At 40.3% G+C, this 13,469-nt stretch overlaps 1 protein-coding gene across 1 annotated transcript; it reads left to right on the forward strand.

Annotated features, from left to right (window-relative positions):
- The first annotated feature begins 206 nt into the window (after positions 1-206).
- LOC106603049 (uncharacterized) lies at positions 207-13,266 on the forward strand. Its single transcript, XM_014196185.3, has 20 exons — positions 207-351; positions 1,622-2,178; positions 2,303-2,364; positions 2,491-2,529; positions 2,637-2,715; positions 2,833-2,949; positions 5,316-5,441; positions 5,523-5,687; positions 5,850-5,968; positions 6,079-6,601; positions 9,015-9,108; positions 9,239-9,258; positions 9,349-9,477; positions 9,719-9,841; positions 11,304-11,432; positions 11,508-11,635; positions 11,891-12,005; positions 12,266-12,449; positions 12,588-12,709; positions 13,004-13,266. Exons 2-20 carry the CDS (start codon positions 1,654-1,656, stop codon positions 13,034-13,036), a joined length of 2,832 nt encoding a protein of 943 aa, XP_014051660.1. The 5' UTR covers positions 207-351; positions 1,622-1,653; the 3' UTR covers positions 13,037-13,266.
- The last annotated feature ends 203 nt before the right edge of the window (positions 13,267-13,469 follow it).

The following is a 13,469-nucleotide window of genomic DNA, read 5'->3' on the forward strand; positions in this document are numbered from 1 at the left end:
TTTCTCTATAAACCAAAATGTATTTCATATGCAGTGTATTGCATTGGGGGCATTTATTTAACTTTGAAAAAATAAAACAATAAATAAAAACATTTCATGCAAATGTCACTTAAATATGAATCATAGTTCATGTTTAGACAATTATTTTTCAAATATCATGAATAAATACATTCATGTAATTACTTGGGGGACTTTTATTATGAACATTTTCTAAATTCCGTGATAGGGAAGTACTTTTTTTTATGTCGCTGACGAGACGCTGGTAGAAGGATTAGTTACACATATCTTTGTTGAGACTGTAACGTTAGCCACCTAATTTTACGAAATACCTGAAAGGGGACTTCTTAAAAGGTATGTTTTGCAGCATTCACCATTTGTATTTCATGTGGTAATTGAACTGGATGCATAAACTTTCACCCCGAAACTATCTTGGTAGAAAGCTATGGTTAGCTTCTTGCTAGCTAGCTTCCAGGCTGTGGTCAGCAAGGCAGCGTTCTTCAGCGGTGCGTGCAGCTAGCTAACAATAATGCACTAACTTTATAGCTACATGGTACATACTTGATAGCTAATCTTTATTCATCAGGGGTGAGACGATATTGGGGCTTCGTTTTTCAGAGCTAAAGATGCATAGTTAGCTAGTTAATAGCAACTGGCTGTTATTGTGCCGTGGCCTTCGGTGAAGGCCCGTTCGATGTAGCTAGCTACAGTAGCCAACGTTAGATTGCATCTACGTTGTTCTGGGCTGGGAAACGTATTATTCTTTCTGTGAGGGACATCAATTTACATCTAACGAGCTATTGAATGATTAAAGATGGTAGTATTTCAGATACATAGTCGTCGAAGACTTCCTTCCCAAGGCTCTTCTTTAGGGCCTACACTTTATACCAGGCTGTATCACGGTTTGGCCGGGGTAGGCCGTAATTGTAAATAATAATTTGTTATTATCTGACTTGCCTAGTAAAATAACGGTTAGAAAAAAATAATACATAAAAATATTATAATAATATTAATAATAATACAAAATAAAAATAAAAACATTGATTTATACATCAAATGTTATTTGTCACGTGCGCCGAATAGAACAGGTGTGTAGACCTTACGGTGAAACGCTTACTTACAAGCCGTTAACCAACCATGCAGTTCAAGAAATACAGTTAAAATATTTACTAAGTAAACTAAAGTAAAAACACAATTACATAACAATAACGAGGTTATATACCGGGGCTACCGTTACTGAGTCAATGTGCGGGGTTACAGTTTGGTCGAGGTAGGTTGGGGTAAGGGATTATGCATAGATAATAAAAAGCGAGTAGCAACAGTGTAAAAACAAAGGGTGGCGGGGTCAATGTAAATAGTCCGGGTGGCCATTTGATTAATTGTTCAGTAGTCGTATAGCTTGGGGGTAGAAGCTGATAAGGAGCCTTTTGGACATAGACTTAGTGCTCCATTACCGCTTGCAGTGCGGTAGCAAAGAGAACAGTCTATGACTTGGGTGACTGGAGTATTTGACACTTTTTTGGGGCCCTTCCTCTGACACTGCCTACTATATAGGTTGCCTTAGACATGTGTATATGTTACAACATCAGTTGAAATGACGAACACCATTTTCCCCCAATTTCAGAATAAACTTCTCTGTGCCCTGACGGTTTGAGGATGGAGGACAGTGAGGGTCACAGCTCTGCACACCAAGGATCTGGTGATGGAGCGATGAGCACCATGAACTTATATGCCACTCTGGGGCTCTCTCCAGAAGACGTGGATGCTCTGGCCCAGATTCCAGAGAATGAGATCAGTGTGGAGACGTTACCTTATCTGATAATGAAACTGAAGGCCAAACGAGCCAAGCAAGAGGAGCAGGGAGAGGCCTCTCCAAAGACAGACAGCCGGCAGGAGGATACAGATGATGGAGACCTTAGCAAACAGGACAGCCCCCCTGAGGTCCCTCGCAGGTCAAACAGCCACTGTGACACTGACTATAGGAGAGCGGAGATTCACAGTCGACCAGAGCGTACTGAGTCAAGGAGAGGTTCCCGTCACACTAGGCCCTCAATGGAAAAACCATCCGACAGCCAGCAAAAGATTCCTTTCTCCTATCAAGTGGATGATTTTCATGGAGTTGTGCCCAAGGTTTACCCACACACATGCTCTCTATGCTTATGCATGTTGAATTCTAATAAGGTAAGCTTTGTTATATTTCAAAACTCTTGCTGTTGGACTGTATTTCTATTATCATTTTAATCAGAACACTCAACCTTCCATGATGGCATTAATTTAGCCTAATATGGGTTTGTTTTTTTCACAGACATGGAAGGAACATCTCAATGGATTACGACATGCGGAGGGCTGTCAGGAACTCTCGCGTCTGTAAGTGTTTTCATGCAAAGTAAAACATTCACAAAATTGACTATTACAGGTCACAATCAATTGAGATATTTTTTATAACATGGTTTTATTTAAATTTGTTTTTTCTTTTCTGTTTTTTTTTTACAGATATCCAGATTGGAAAAAACATGATACCCGGAAGGAAATGTTAGGGAAACCATGAAATTCAGCTTTATGTTGAAAACAGGCATGTCATGATGTAAAACCATTAGCTGTTCCTCTTCTTACTTAGCACTGTTTACGTTATCTTCCAGGTCCGACTCCATCCCAAGTAGAGATGCTATTTCAACCGCCCCGAAGTCTGCATCAGAAAGACACTATTTGAAGCCCAGGGTAATGATGCCCCTTTTGTGACAATATTTTCTTATAAATAGAGCATTTTTAATTCACTTCTTATGATGTTTATTTGCTTAAAGCTGCATGCTTGAAGGTATTTCTATTTTGCTTCAGGCTGGCACGAAGGTGGTCGTAACAAAATTTCCCCATGGCTCTGTTTGTGTTGAAGACTTGATGGCTTTGGCTAAGCCATTCGGCACAGTTGTAAAACATCTGGTGTTCCCCTGCAAGGTAAGTTCACAAATTGATAAGAAAAACGGATTAATAAACACTCTAAACTCTTAAACATGCACTATGCAGAAATCAATCTGCCATTTCCTGGTTGCTAAAATTGTAATAGTTCACCTAATTTCAGTGTATGTGACAAAACAATTAAGTATAGTGAAGAGAATCATTGTACCATCTAAACCTCTGTGAAACATATATTTTCAATAACTTACAATATTTGCTGTTCTAATACCCATACTAACCTACTGTATGCTACATACTTAATGAGTGTATATACTATTAGTTCATTTTAGTATACTGTAAACGAATGGTATTGTTTCAGTTGAGCGTTCTAGCGCTTCGCCTGTCTAGCGGAAGTTGATACTATTGCTATGCAACATCTTGCTAGCCTGTTAGCATAACAAATGAACTAGCTAGACATTTTACGTTTCCAGGTGTGTTAGTAAGTTCAATCTGGAGTGCCAGTGTGCGCTCTGGGTGTTTTGTGAATCCAGAACATTGTCAGATTGTCCTTCGTAAATTCAGAGCGTTTCGCTCTCGGAGGGTTTAGAGCGCACACTGGACGCTCTGGCCGAGGAGTAGGGTTGATCCATGCGTTCAACCGCAGTCAAGCACCCAAGCTAACTGGCTAACGTTGGCTAGCTACTTCCAGACACATAATGAGAGAGAACCTCAGTCTGACCATTTTACTCGACCTAGCAGAGCTGGGTTAGGCTGCTTTTATGTTATCCAGACCGTTGGTGACTAACTGCTGCTGGCAACAATTGAATTACACTTTTTTTGCCGACGTTTACTGACGGGTGTTGCGCGTTCGTAAATTCATCAGTTATTCTGCACTCTGGCACACTCAGATGAGTCAAATCAAATTTTCTTTGTCAGGTGCCAAATACAACAGACCTTACAGTGAAATGCTTACTTACAAGTCCTTAACCAACAGTGCTCTGAAATCTCTGTACAGTTTATGACCATTGCAATAAATAATACAAAGTCCACCTTTTTAACATGTAGCATTTCAATTTCCCTCGGTTAATGAGAAACTTCACTGGTCATGGTGGCTCTACTACTATTGCTTCTTCCCCGCTACTCGTTCCTTCCAATTTTCTCACCACCTCCAGATAGGATACACGCTGGACACTCCTTACCCTTGCCACCTCATTCTCCTTCACCCTAACAGGACACTTCAAGAATTCAGGCGCATGTTCACCTCCACAGTTGAACATTTCCCCTATCTGGCACACAATATTCTTCCCTTCTGCACACACTTGACATATGACCAAATCTTTTACATTTATGAAACTGAAGGGTCTTGTGTACAAAATCTCTTACAGGGCATCTCATGAATCCTAACTTTATATGAGATGGGAGAGACTCTTCATCAAAGAACAGTAGCATGGATGAAGTGTGTTTCTTTTCTCCGTCCACCATACAGGTCAGTCGACGTGGACCAACCATTCCATCGACGTCTTCAGTTATATCCTCTGCCTTTATTTTTTGCACCACCCCAGAAATAATCACCTTTATAGGCGCCCTGCTACAAAAATCCATGCAGGAAACATTCCACTCCGATATCTTAACACGCTTCTTCTTGCGCCTCTCACCGACTCCAGACTTTCCGCCAACACATTCCAGATTTTCCTGGAGACGATAAACGGATTTCCCAAGTAGCATTGATCCAAAACCCTGACTCGGACCAAAAACGAGTCTAGTGGTTTCCTGTTTTCCAACATAGCTTTACTTCTCTTGTTTCCCTTTTTCTTCGCCACTAACCCACTCATTCTTACTTTCTGTACTATTAGTTTCACTCTACTCAGTTTCCGCCATCTTCCATCCTCAGTCACTCTTCCTTCGCCTTTGGCTGCATAATTTCCGCAATTTTCTTCAAATCTGAAAACGTGAAGCCACGGCCATTTTCTGAAGAATTGAATTAACAGCCCTAAAAGCATGGAGAAATTGTACACTGCTTGTATACTTTGTATTTTGGCGAAGTTAGTACGACATCCGGGAACTTTTGGCATACTAACTATATCCATGCTATGACCAATAAGCATACTATATTCTCAGTTCACGTCACAAATATTGCGGTTAGTTTGAGTATTCGAAACACAGCTATTTTCTTTTCAGCTATTTGAAGTTGGTGTACAAAACCGAAGGTAAAAGAGGAAACTTAAACAGCGGAAGCATAGAAATGTTCTATGTGCCCTATATCTACTACTTCTTAGACTTGCTTTCAATGAGAATGACAGAGAGAAATTAGATATGTGAATTTGGTTGGGTAGCCCAAAAAGTTACATGTTGCAGCTTTAACATTCTCTCTCTCAAAAAATCTAGTTGAATGTCTTGGATGATTCACTGTTGTATTTTTTTTACAGGGATTCCTGGAGTTTGGTTCTCACAAAGAGGCAGTCAATATGGTGAATCACTTCAGTGAAAAGCAAGCTTTCGTGAAGGGATATAAGTTGAATCTGTACTTGTCACCTATGGTGTGCAGTATTCATGTAAGTGCACCTGCCTCTTAAAAGTTTGAGATTCTGTATTCTTAATCAGAGATCGCAGTATGAGCTTGTTTTTTCCTTTAGCCGCCAAGGTTGGATGAACCAACAGAAAAACGGCCGACCAAACAAGCTACCAATACAGTGGTTTGTTTTTCCCGCCTACCTCCTGGGAAGGAAAGAGAATCAGAGATTCTCGATCTCGCCAAGATGTTTGGGGATGTGCGGCATTCAACATTTTCAAGTGACCAGGTAAGGTTTGAGCAATATGGAATTGAAGTGTGATCAATCAAATTCTGCAAATCTCTGGTGATTTCAAATAGAAAACAATTATTAAAACAATTTACTCCAACCTCCCATTATGCAGCACCTTCTCTAGCTTTGTCTAATGAATTCTCCCTTATTCATCTGCAGGCCCTGATTGAGATGGTAGATTGGAAGGATGCTGACATTATGGTGAAGTACTACCACTCCAACCCCCTAAAGATCAATGGAAAGAGTGTCAAAGTATACTTGTCACTGAAACGCCTGAGGTAAGTAAGAGTCCTTCAACTGGGGCTATTGCGGCCAGACCAATTTTCCTGTGGGACTCATCAGGACGCTTGTGTCAGGGAAGTTTACCTCAATGGTTTTTGCCTTGTAGAGAAAGTCCTGACTCCACCACATCCAGAAGAGCAGATTCCAGTAAAGGCCGCAGCAGCAGACACAAGAGCGAGGAGACTAGCAAGACCTCAAACTCCACAAACAAAGAGAAACCCAGTACAGGAAAACAACCTGCTGAGAAAGTGACAGAACAAGGAGAAGGTCAACAAAGCACCTCAGAAGAGGTCAAGGAAGTGGTCAAGCAGGACATCGAGGAGGTGGTCAAGGAGGAGGACATTGATTTGGAAAACAAAGATCTGGACGAAGAGATTATCCCGGTGGAAGCTAAACAAAGCTTGTTAGATGATGAGAATGGAGCTGGTGTTGATACTAAAGACCCTGCTCCTTCTAAAACTGCCTCTCTGGTGGCTGATTCAAAAGATGAGGGGGAAACCGAAATCTCAGAACTGTTGGCAGACGATACCTTGGAGGATTCTGACATAAAGGCTGCCGATGATCCAGCTCTGTGTGAGGATGACGTCTCAATGGAGAACATGATGGAACAGGAGAGCTTTCAAGAAGATGTAAGAAATTCTTGTCATTCATATTTGTGACCGGAACCAACAAAAGGCTTATTGTTCCCAGAATTGAAAATAAGTTTGTCAAGTAACCAAGATGTGGGTTCCTAGCAATGGCTTCTTAAAGCATGTGTGCTTCAACTCTTCAACTTGCTTTAAGTTCTGGGAGCATTCCTGAGAATGTAGTTTGGTTGAGATCCTCCACTGATCAGTTGAAAGAGATGTGGCCATCAGATGTGGCCTAGAACCACTGAAATCTGGCTGAAGTTTCAGTGGCAAATAAAATGTATCTGACACTTCAGATTGTCTAGATTGACGAGGTTCAAACAGTCAAGATGTTTTCTGTGACTCATGTCAGCAATGCCCGGTTTGACTCATGGCTTGTTGGAATATTGAGTTTGCTTGGTACCATAGCACACTATTTACAGTGCCTTCAGAAAGTATTCATGCACCTTGAACTATTCCACATTTTGTTGTTACAGCCTGAATTAAAAATGTATTACATAGTCTCACCTATCTATGCATTATGACAAAGTGAAAACATTGTTTTACGAAATGTTTGCATTTTTATTTAAAAATGAAATACATGGAATCGAATTTACCTAAGTATTCACACCCCTTAGTCAATATGTTAGAATCACCTTTCTGGATAAGTCACTCAGGTTTTCACACCTGGATTGTACAATATTGGCACATAACATTATTTAAGCTCAGTCAAGTCGGTTGTTGATCATGGCTAGACAGACATTTTCAAGACTTGCCATAGATTTTCAAGCAGATTTTTAAAAACTAACTAGGCCACTCAGGAACATTCCATTTTATCTTGGTAAGCAACTCCAGTGTAGATTTGGCCTTGTGTTTTAGGTTATTGTCCTGCTGAAAGGTGATTTTCGTCTCCCAGTGTCTGTTGGAAAGCAGACTGACCCGGGTTTTCCTCTTGGATTTTGCCTATGCTTAGCTCTAAGCAGTGCCTTTTTATTCTTAAAACTCCCTAGACCTTGACAAGGACACTCATAACATGATGCCTCCACCACCATGCTTGAAAATATGTGGTCCTCAATTTCTTTGCCTTATTGCAAACAGGAGGAATATTTTTATTCTGTACAGGCTTCCTTATTTTCACTCAGTCATTTACGTTAGTATTGTGGAGTAACTACAATGTTGTTCCATCCTCAGTTGTCTCCTATCACAGCCATTTAAACTCTAACTGTTTTAGTCAACATTGGCCTCATGGTGAAATCCCTGAGCGGTTTCCTTCCACTGAGTTAGACTGGGTGTATTGATACTCAAGTGTAATTAATAACTTCACCATGCTCAAATGGATATACAATGTCGGATTTTTTTTTTTAACCCACCTACCAATTGGTGCCCTTATTTGCAAGGCATTGGAAGACATCCCTGGTCTTTGTTTGAAATTCACTGCTCGACTGAGGGACCTTACAATTATCTTTATGTGTGGCGTACAGAGATGGGGTAGTCATTAATAAAAAGTCCATGCAATTTATGTGACCTGTTAAGCACAATTTTACTCCTGAACTTTAGGTTTGCCATAACAAAAAGGTTGAATACTTATTGGACACAAGACATTTCAGCTTTTACATTTTTTTTTTTTTTTTTTTTTAAATGTATAAAACCATAATTTCACTTTGACTCAGGGTATTGTATGTGTGTGTAGGCCAGTGACACACAATCTAAATGTAATCCATTTTAAATTCAGGCTAACAACAATGTGGAAAAAGTTTAGGGGTGTGAGTACTTTCTGAAGGCACTGTATGTAGGCTATATGATTTGCTCAGGGGCTATTCATTCCATCAGTTTTATGAGTGCCCTACAAATCAGATGGAGATCAGCTTTGAAGGATCTCCTTACGTTCCATGGTTTAATATCAAAGGTTATAGAGCAATCTCTGTAGAAGCTCCAATTTGTTTCCAGAAAACCTAGACTCACAGTAGTAATCCAGAACAGGCGTTTAATCGGTCAAAAGTCAGCCAAACATTGTTGAACTGCATTGTTGGTTAAGGGATTGTAAGTAAGCATTTCATGGTTAGGTCTACACCTGTTGTGTTCGGCACATGTGACAAATACAATATGATTTGATCAGTAGACATGCTTATCTGTTCAGCCCTAACATGTTTAAAACCTGGACAGACCAAGAGGTTTGAATAAGCTGTCAATGTCATTTGTAATGGTGCAGCCACAGAGTTCACTTCCTAGCTTTGAGACATGGATCTTTATCATACTTCAGTACTATTGAATACAGTTTTGCATACTTTTATGTTCATTGTTTGAGATGCTTTTAACAGTTTGCCATTGCAATCTCACAAATATTTATGAGATTCATTATGGTTTTGGTGCAGCACTGTGGACCTTGAAACTCAAATTCTTTAACTTATTGATGTTGTGGATTTATTTCCAACAGGACAATATGGATGACATGGATTTCCCTGAGAATATGGATGATTTTGTTACATTGGATGAACTCGACGACAGTACTGGAGGGGACACATCGCTGGGTAAGCAACGAATGATGCAAAACGTTCTTACTTGGCAGCAATGGACAAAACAATTATTACGGTTGTCTAGCCTGTGTAGATAATCCCCAGATCATTTATAGTAATAATTACTTTTTGTTTTTATTTGCAGAGTCAAAGGATGGTTCATGGGTTGGTATTCCTCCATATCGAGTAGTTGGAATATGTCAAACGTGTAGAAAAGTTGTTTTATTGATAGTCGGTTAAAATTGTTTTCTACAGGATGGAAAAGTTGTCCAAATTAGCCCAATTAGAAAGGGCTATGGAAATGTGGAGGTGGCCCTATTGAAACTGGCAGAGCGGGCAAACGTGAAAGTTGTCAACCATTCCATATCCTTCCTCAGACAGGAGGTATGTTCATAATTATGTTACTTGCGGATATGTTATTTGGGGATCAGTGTATTTTATTTTGTATGGTACTTATCTGGTTTTCATCATGGGATGGAAATAATGTTGTCATAGCAACAGTGGTGAATAATTTGACATTCATGTAGTTTGGCATACAGGAAGGAGTTTATTTACTCAACCCTTGATTTGTGCAAACGTTTGCTGTCTTAGTTTTTATGACATTTAGCTTTTTCTATATTTTCAGGCATGGTTAGAGCTTGAAACTACCGAGGATGTACGTGAAATGGTGAAATTCTACAAAGGAAAAGGAGAGTTGTTGAGGAAACGTGTCAATGTTAGCATGTGCTTTTCACGGAAAGAGTTGGAGGTGGGTTTGGTGTCTGCTAAATGGTGTAGTATCTATGTTGTACGTGTTATGCATCTGATGAAAGAATTGAGTTGCAGTGCATTCAGAAAGTATTCAGACCCATTTTGTTACGTTACAGCCGTATACTAAAATTGATTCAATTGTCCCCCCCCCCCTCAAGTACAACACACAATACCCCATAATGACAAAGCAAAAACGTTTTAAATATTTTTTTTACAAATTTATTAAACAAAAAAATGAAGTCACATTTACTTATGTATTCAGACCCTTTACTCAGTACTTTGTTGAAGCACCTTTGGCAGTGATTACAGCCTCAAGTCTTCTTGGGTGTGACGCTACAAGCTTGGCACACCTGTATTTGGGGAGTTTTTCCCATTCTCCTCATCAGATCCTCAAGCTCTGTCAGGTTGGATGGGGAGCGTCGCTGCACAGAGCTGTTCAGTCGGGTTCAAGTCCGTGCTCTGGCTGAGCCACTCAAGGACATTCAGAGACTTGGCCCGAAGCCATTCCTGTGTTGTCTTGGCTGTGTGCTTAGGGTCGTTGTCCAGTTGGAAGGTGAACCTTCACCCCAGTTTGAGGTCCTGAGCGCTCTGGAGCAGGTTTTCATCAAGTCTCTCTCTGTACTTTGCTCCGTTCATCTTTCCCTCGATCATGACTAGTCTCCCAGTCCCTGCCGCCGTCCCCCTAGCATGATGCTGCCACCACCATGCTTCACCGTAGGGATGGTGCCAGGTTTCCTCCAGACATGACGCTTGGCAGTCAGGCCAAAGAGTTGAATCTTGGTTTCATCTGGGCCGAGAATCATTTAGGTGCTTTTTTGCAAACCATGCGGTCTCTCGTGCCTTTTTTCTGAGGAGTGGCTTCTGTCTGGCCACTCTACCATAAAGAATGATGGAGGCCACTGTGTTCTTGGGGACCTTCAATGCTGCAGAAATGTTTTGGTACACTTGTCCAGATCTGTGCGTTGACACAATCCTGTCTCGGAGTTCTACGGACAATTCCTTCAACCTCAGCTTGGTTTTTGCTCTGATATGCAATGTCAACTGTGGGACCTTATATAGACAGGTGTGTACCTTCCCAAATCATGTCCAATCAGTGGGAGTCCACCTGTGGTAAATTCAAATCAAGTTGAATAAACATCTCAAGGATGATCAATGGAAACAGGATGCACCTGAGATCAAATTTGAGTCTCATAGCAAAGGGTCTGAATACTTAAGTAAAAAAGGTGTTTATATTTAATAAAATTGCAAACATTTCTAAACCTGTTTTCGCTATCATTATGGGGTATTGTGTATAGATTGATGGGGGGGGGAAATGCTGAATAGATTTTAGAGTAAGGCTGTAACATAACAAAATGTGGAAAGTAAAGGGGTCTGAATACTTGCCAAATGCACTGTATTATAAACTCAACTACAGACCTAGTTAATATTTGTGTAATGTGACTTTGTTTCTGTCAATGTAGAGTCCTAGTGGGAGATCCATCTACATTTGTATGCTTCCACTCCAGAAGTACTCGGACGTCTCTCTTTTACGACTTGCCCAGCCTTTCGGGAAAATCACTGGCTATAATTTGAACTGGCGTCATGGAAAGGTAAAGTTTCACCTGCCCATTTTGTTTTTCTATTAATAAAGGACTTTCACATGGATGTTTTTTATTTTCTTTCAGTGTTATATCCAGTTGGAGAGCGTGGAAGCCGCTCAGAAAATGGTGAAGTACTTCCAACGTCCACACAAGTTCTACGGGACCCTGTTAAGGGTCAGTTTGTGCAAAAAGGGAGACTCACTAATATACTGGTAAATAATTTTCAATGACCCTAAGCATATGCAGTAGAGTAGATGATGAAAATGATAGTTCGACTAAATGGAATTTGAAGACTGGATACTAGCATTCTATGTCCACTGCCAGCTCAATTGATTGGAATTTATTGGAAGAATATACAGCCAAAGAATAATCTGATAAAGAATGTTGTGATCCATGGTTAAACTGGGCTGTATCTAAGTACACTTTCATGATAAAGTACTACATGACATTCTGTTCTCCTGATACAGGAAGCCTCCAGTCAAATATGAGCTGTGGTTGGCCAGTCAGAAAGACAGAAGATCAAGAGATCATCATGGAGATGAAAAGACTAATGGCCGGTCAGCCAAAAGCCCCTGTCCAGAGGTGAAAGATGGTTATTGCTATGTTTTTGTTTCCTTAATTTAAACAAGGTGAAATATTGCCTTGTTAGTTAAATGCTTGCTGAATATTTATGCATTTAATTTTGGCATGTCCGTGAACAATCCTTTTACAGTTACAGGTTATTCAAGAAGTAATCAGTTAATGCACTTCACACAGAGAAGAGTGATGGTATTTCTTGGTGTTGGTCTCTCAGGCTAAGTAGAACAAATGAGTGATAGACATGATTGTTTTTGTATGGCCAGGATGTCCAGAGTCCTGTGTCTGACAGTGAGGGGGTCTGTGGGGACCCTGAGGGTGAGGAAGCCAGTGGGGACCCTGAGGGTGAGGAAGCCAGTGGTGTGGAAGCTATCCCAGATGGAGAGAAGGAGGAGGAGGAGAAGAAGCAGCAGGAACCTCTGGGTCCTTATCAACCTGACAACCCTGTTGGTAAGATGCTAGAGAAACTGGCTTCTGTTTGTGTGGCTGCCTATTTTTATTATCAGGTGTGACAGGGATCTGCTAAAGAGCTTTTAGTGCCATATTGTAATAACAAACCTTTTTTTCTTTCTCTCCTTTTACTTGCAGGGTTAGACTATCTGGTGCCAAGGACTGGGTTCTTCTGCAAGCTGTGCAACATCTTCTACAACAATGAGAAAACAGCCAAATCAGTCCACTGTAGCAGTGAGGAACATTATCTGAACCTTAAGGTAATTCTCAACTATGACGAGTCAGTCTTATGAATCATTCTTTGGTGTGGCGTTTTTGTAAAAAAATATTATAATTGCTGAATACATTTTCAACATTCCCCAGGTTTCACTGTTAATTGTCAAATTTTCATCAATTTCAAGGGAAACCTTTTTTATTTAAGCTAGTATCACCCATGCTTGTGGAATCTCAACCAATTGGAAAGATGAGACTTGGGGATCTGTTATAGCTGTTCTTGGTAATGGGTTAACATAGATAATGCATTTAAAATGTACACCGATTTTCTTTTCTTTCAGAGAAAGATGGATAAAGAAACAGACCTTGTCTGATTGAGAGGATTGTTGTCCCCTTGTAGTCTTCCAAGAGGAAGGCCGTTTTAGTATAAACATTTCTGTCCCGTTTGTTTTTAACATTCCAATCTTTTTTGTTACTGTTAACATTATGTTACCCATTTGAAATTAATTAAATGCAGCCTATTATGAAATGTAGTCCCATTCTGTGGTTATGAATAGTACCTGGATTTAGTTTCCTCTTATTGAATAAACAAATGTTGGACTTATTCTTTGACTTCTGCCATTACTTTTGTCACCTCTTATGGCTACTATTTACTCTGAACCTATTGCACTTAAACAACCATAGGCCTCAAGGATTTTATGGTCAACTGTCATTTATCAAGGACATGTGGACAGGATTGGCTGGAACTACATCCCATAATTTGCCATAACCCAGAGAACCATCTGGTGCAGTGACAGCAGGCTATGA

This window comes from Salmo salar, chromosome 04, assembly GCF_965601325.2.
Source record: "Salmo salar chromosome 04, fSalSal1, whole genome shotgun sequence".
In the NCBI taxonomy this organism is placed as follows: Eukaryota; Metazoa; Chordata; class Actinopteri; order Salmoniformes; family Salmonidae; genus Salmo; species Salmo salar.

Coding starts and splice junctions, on each gene's coding strand:
- LOC106603049 (XM_014196185.3), top strand. CDS start 1,654: ATGGAGGACAGTGAGGGTCACAGCTCTGCACACCAAGGATCTGGTGAT. Junction 5,688..5,849: donor CAACATTTTCAAGTGACCAG/GTAAGGTTTGAG, acceptor ATTCATCTGCAG/GCCCTGATTGAGATGGTAGA. Junction 5,969..6,078: donor TTGTCACTGAAACGCCTGAG/GTAAGTAAGAGT, acceptor TTTGCCTTGTAG/AGAAAGTCCTGACTCCACCA.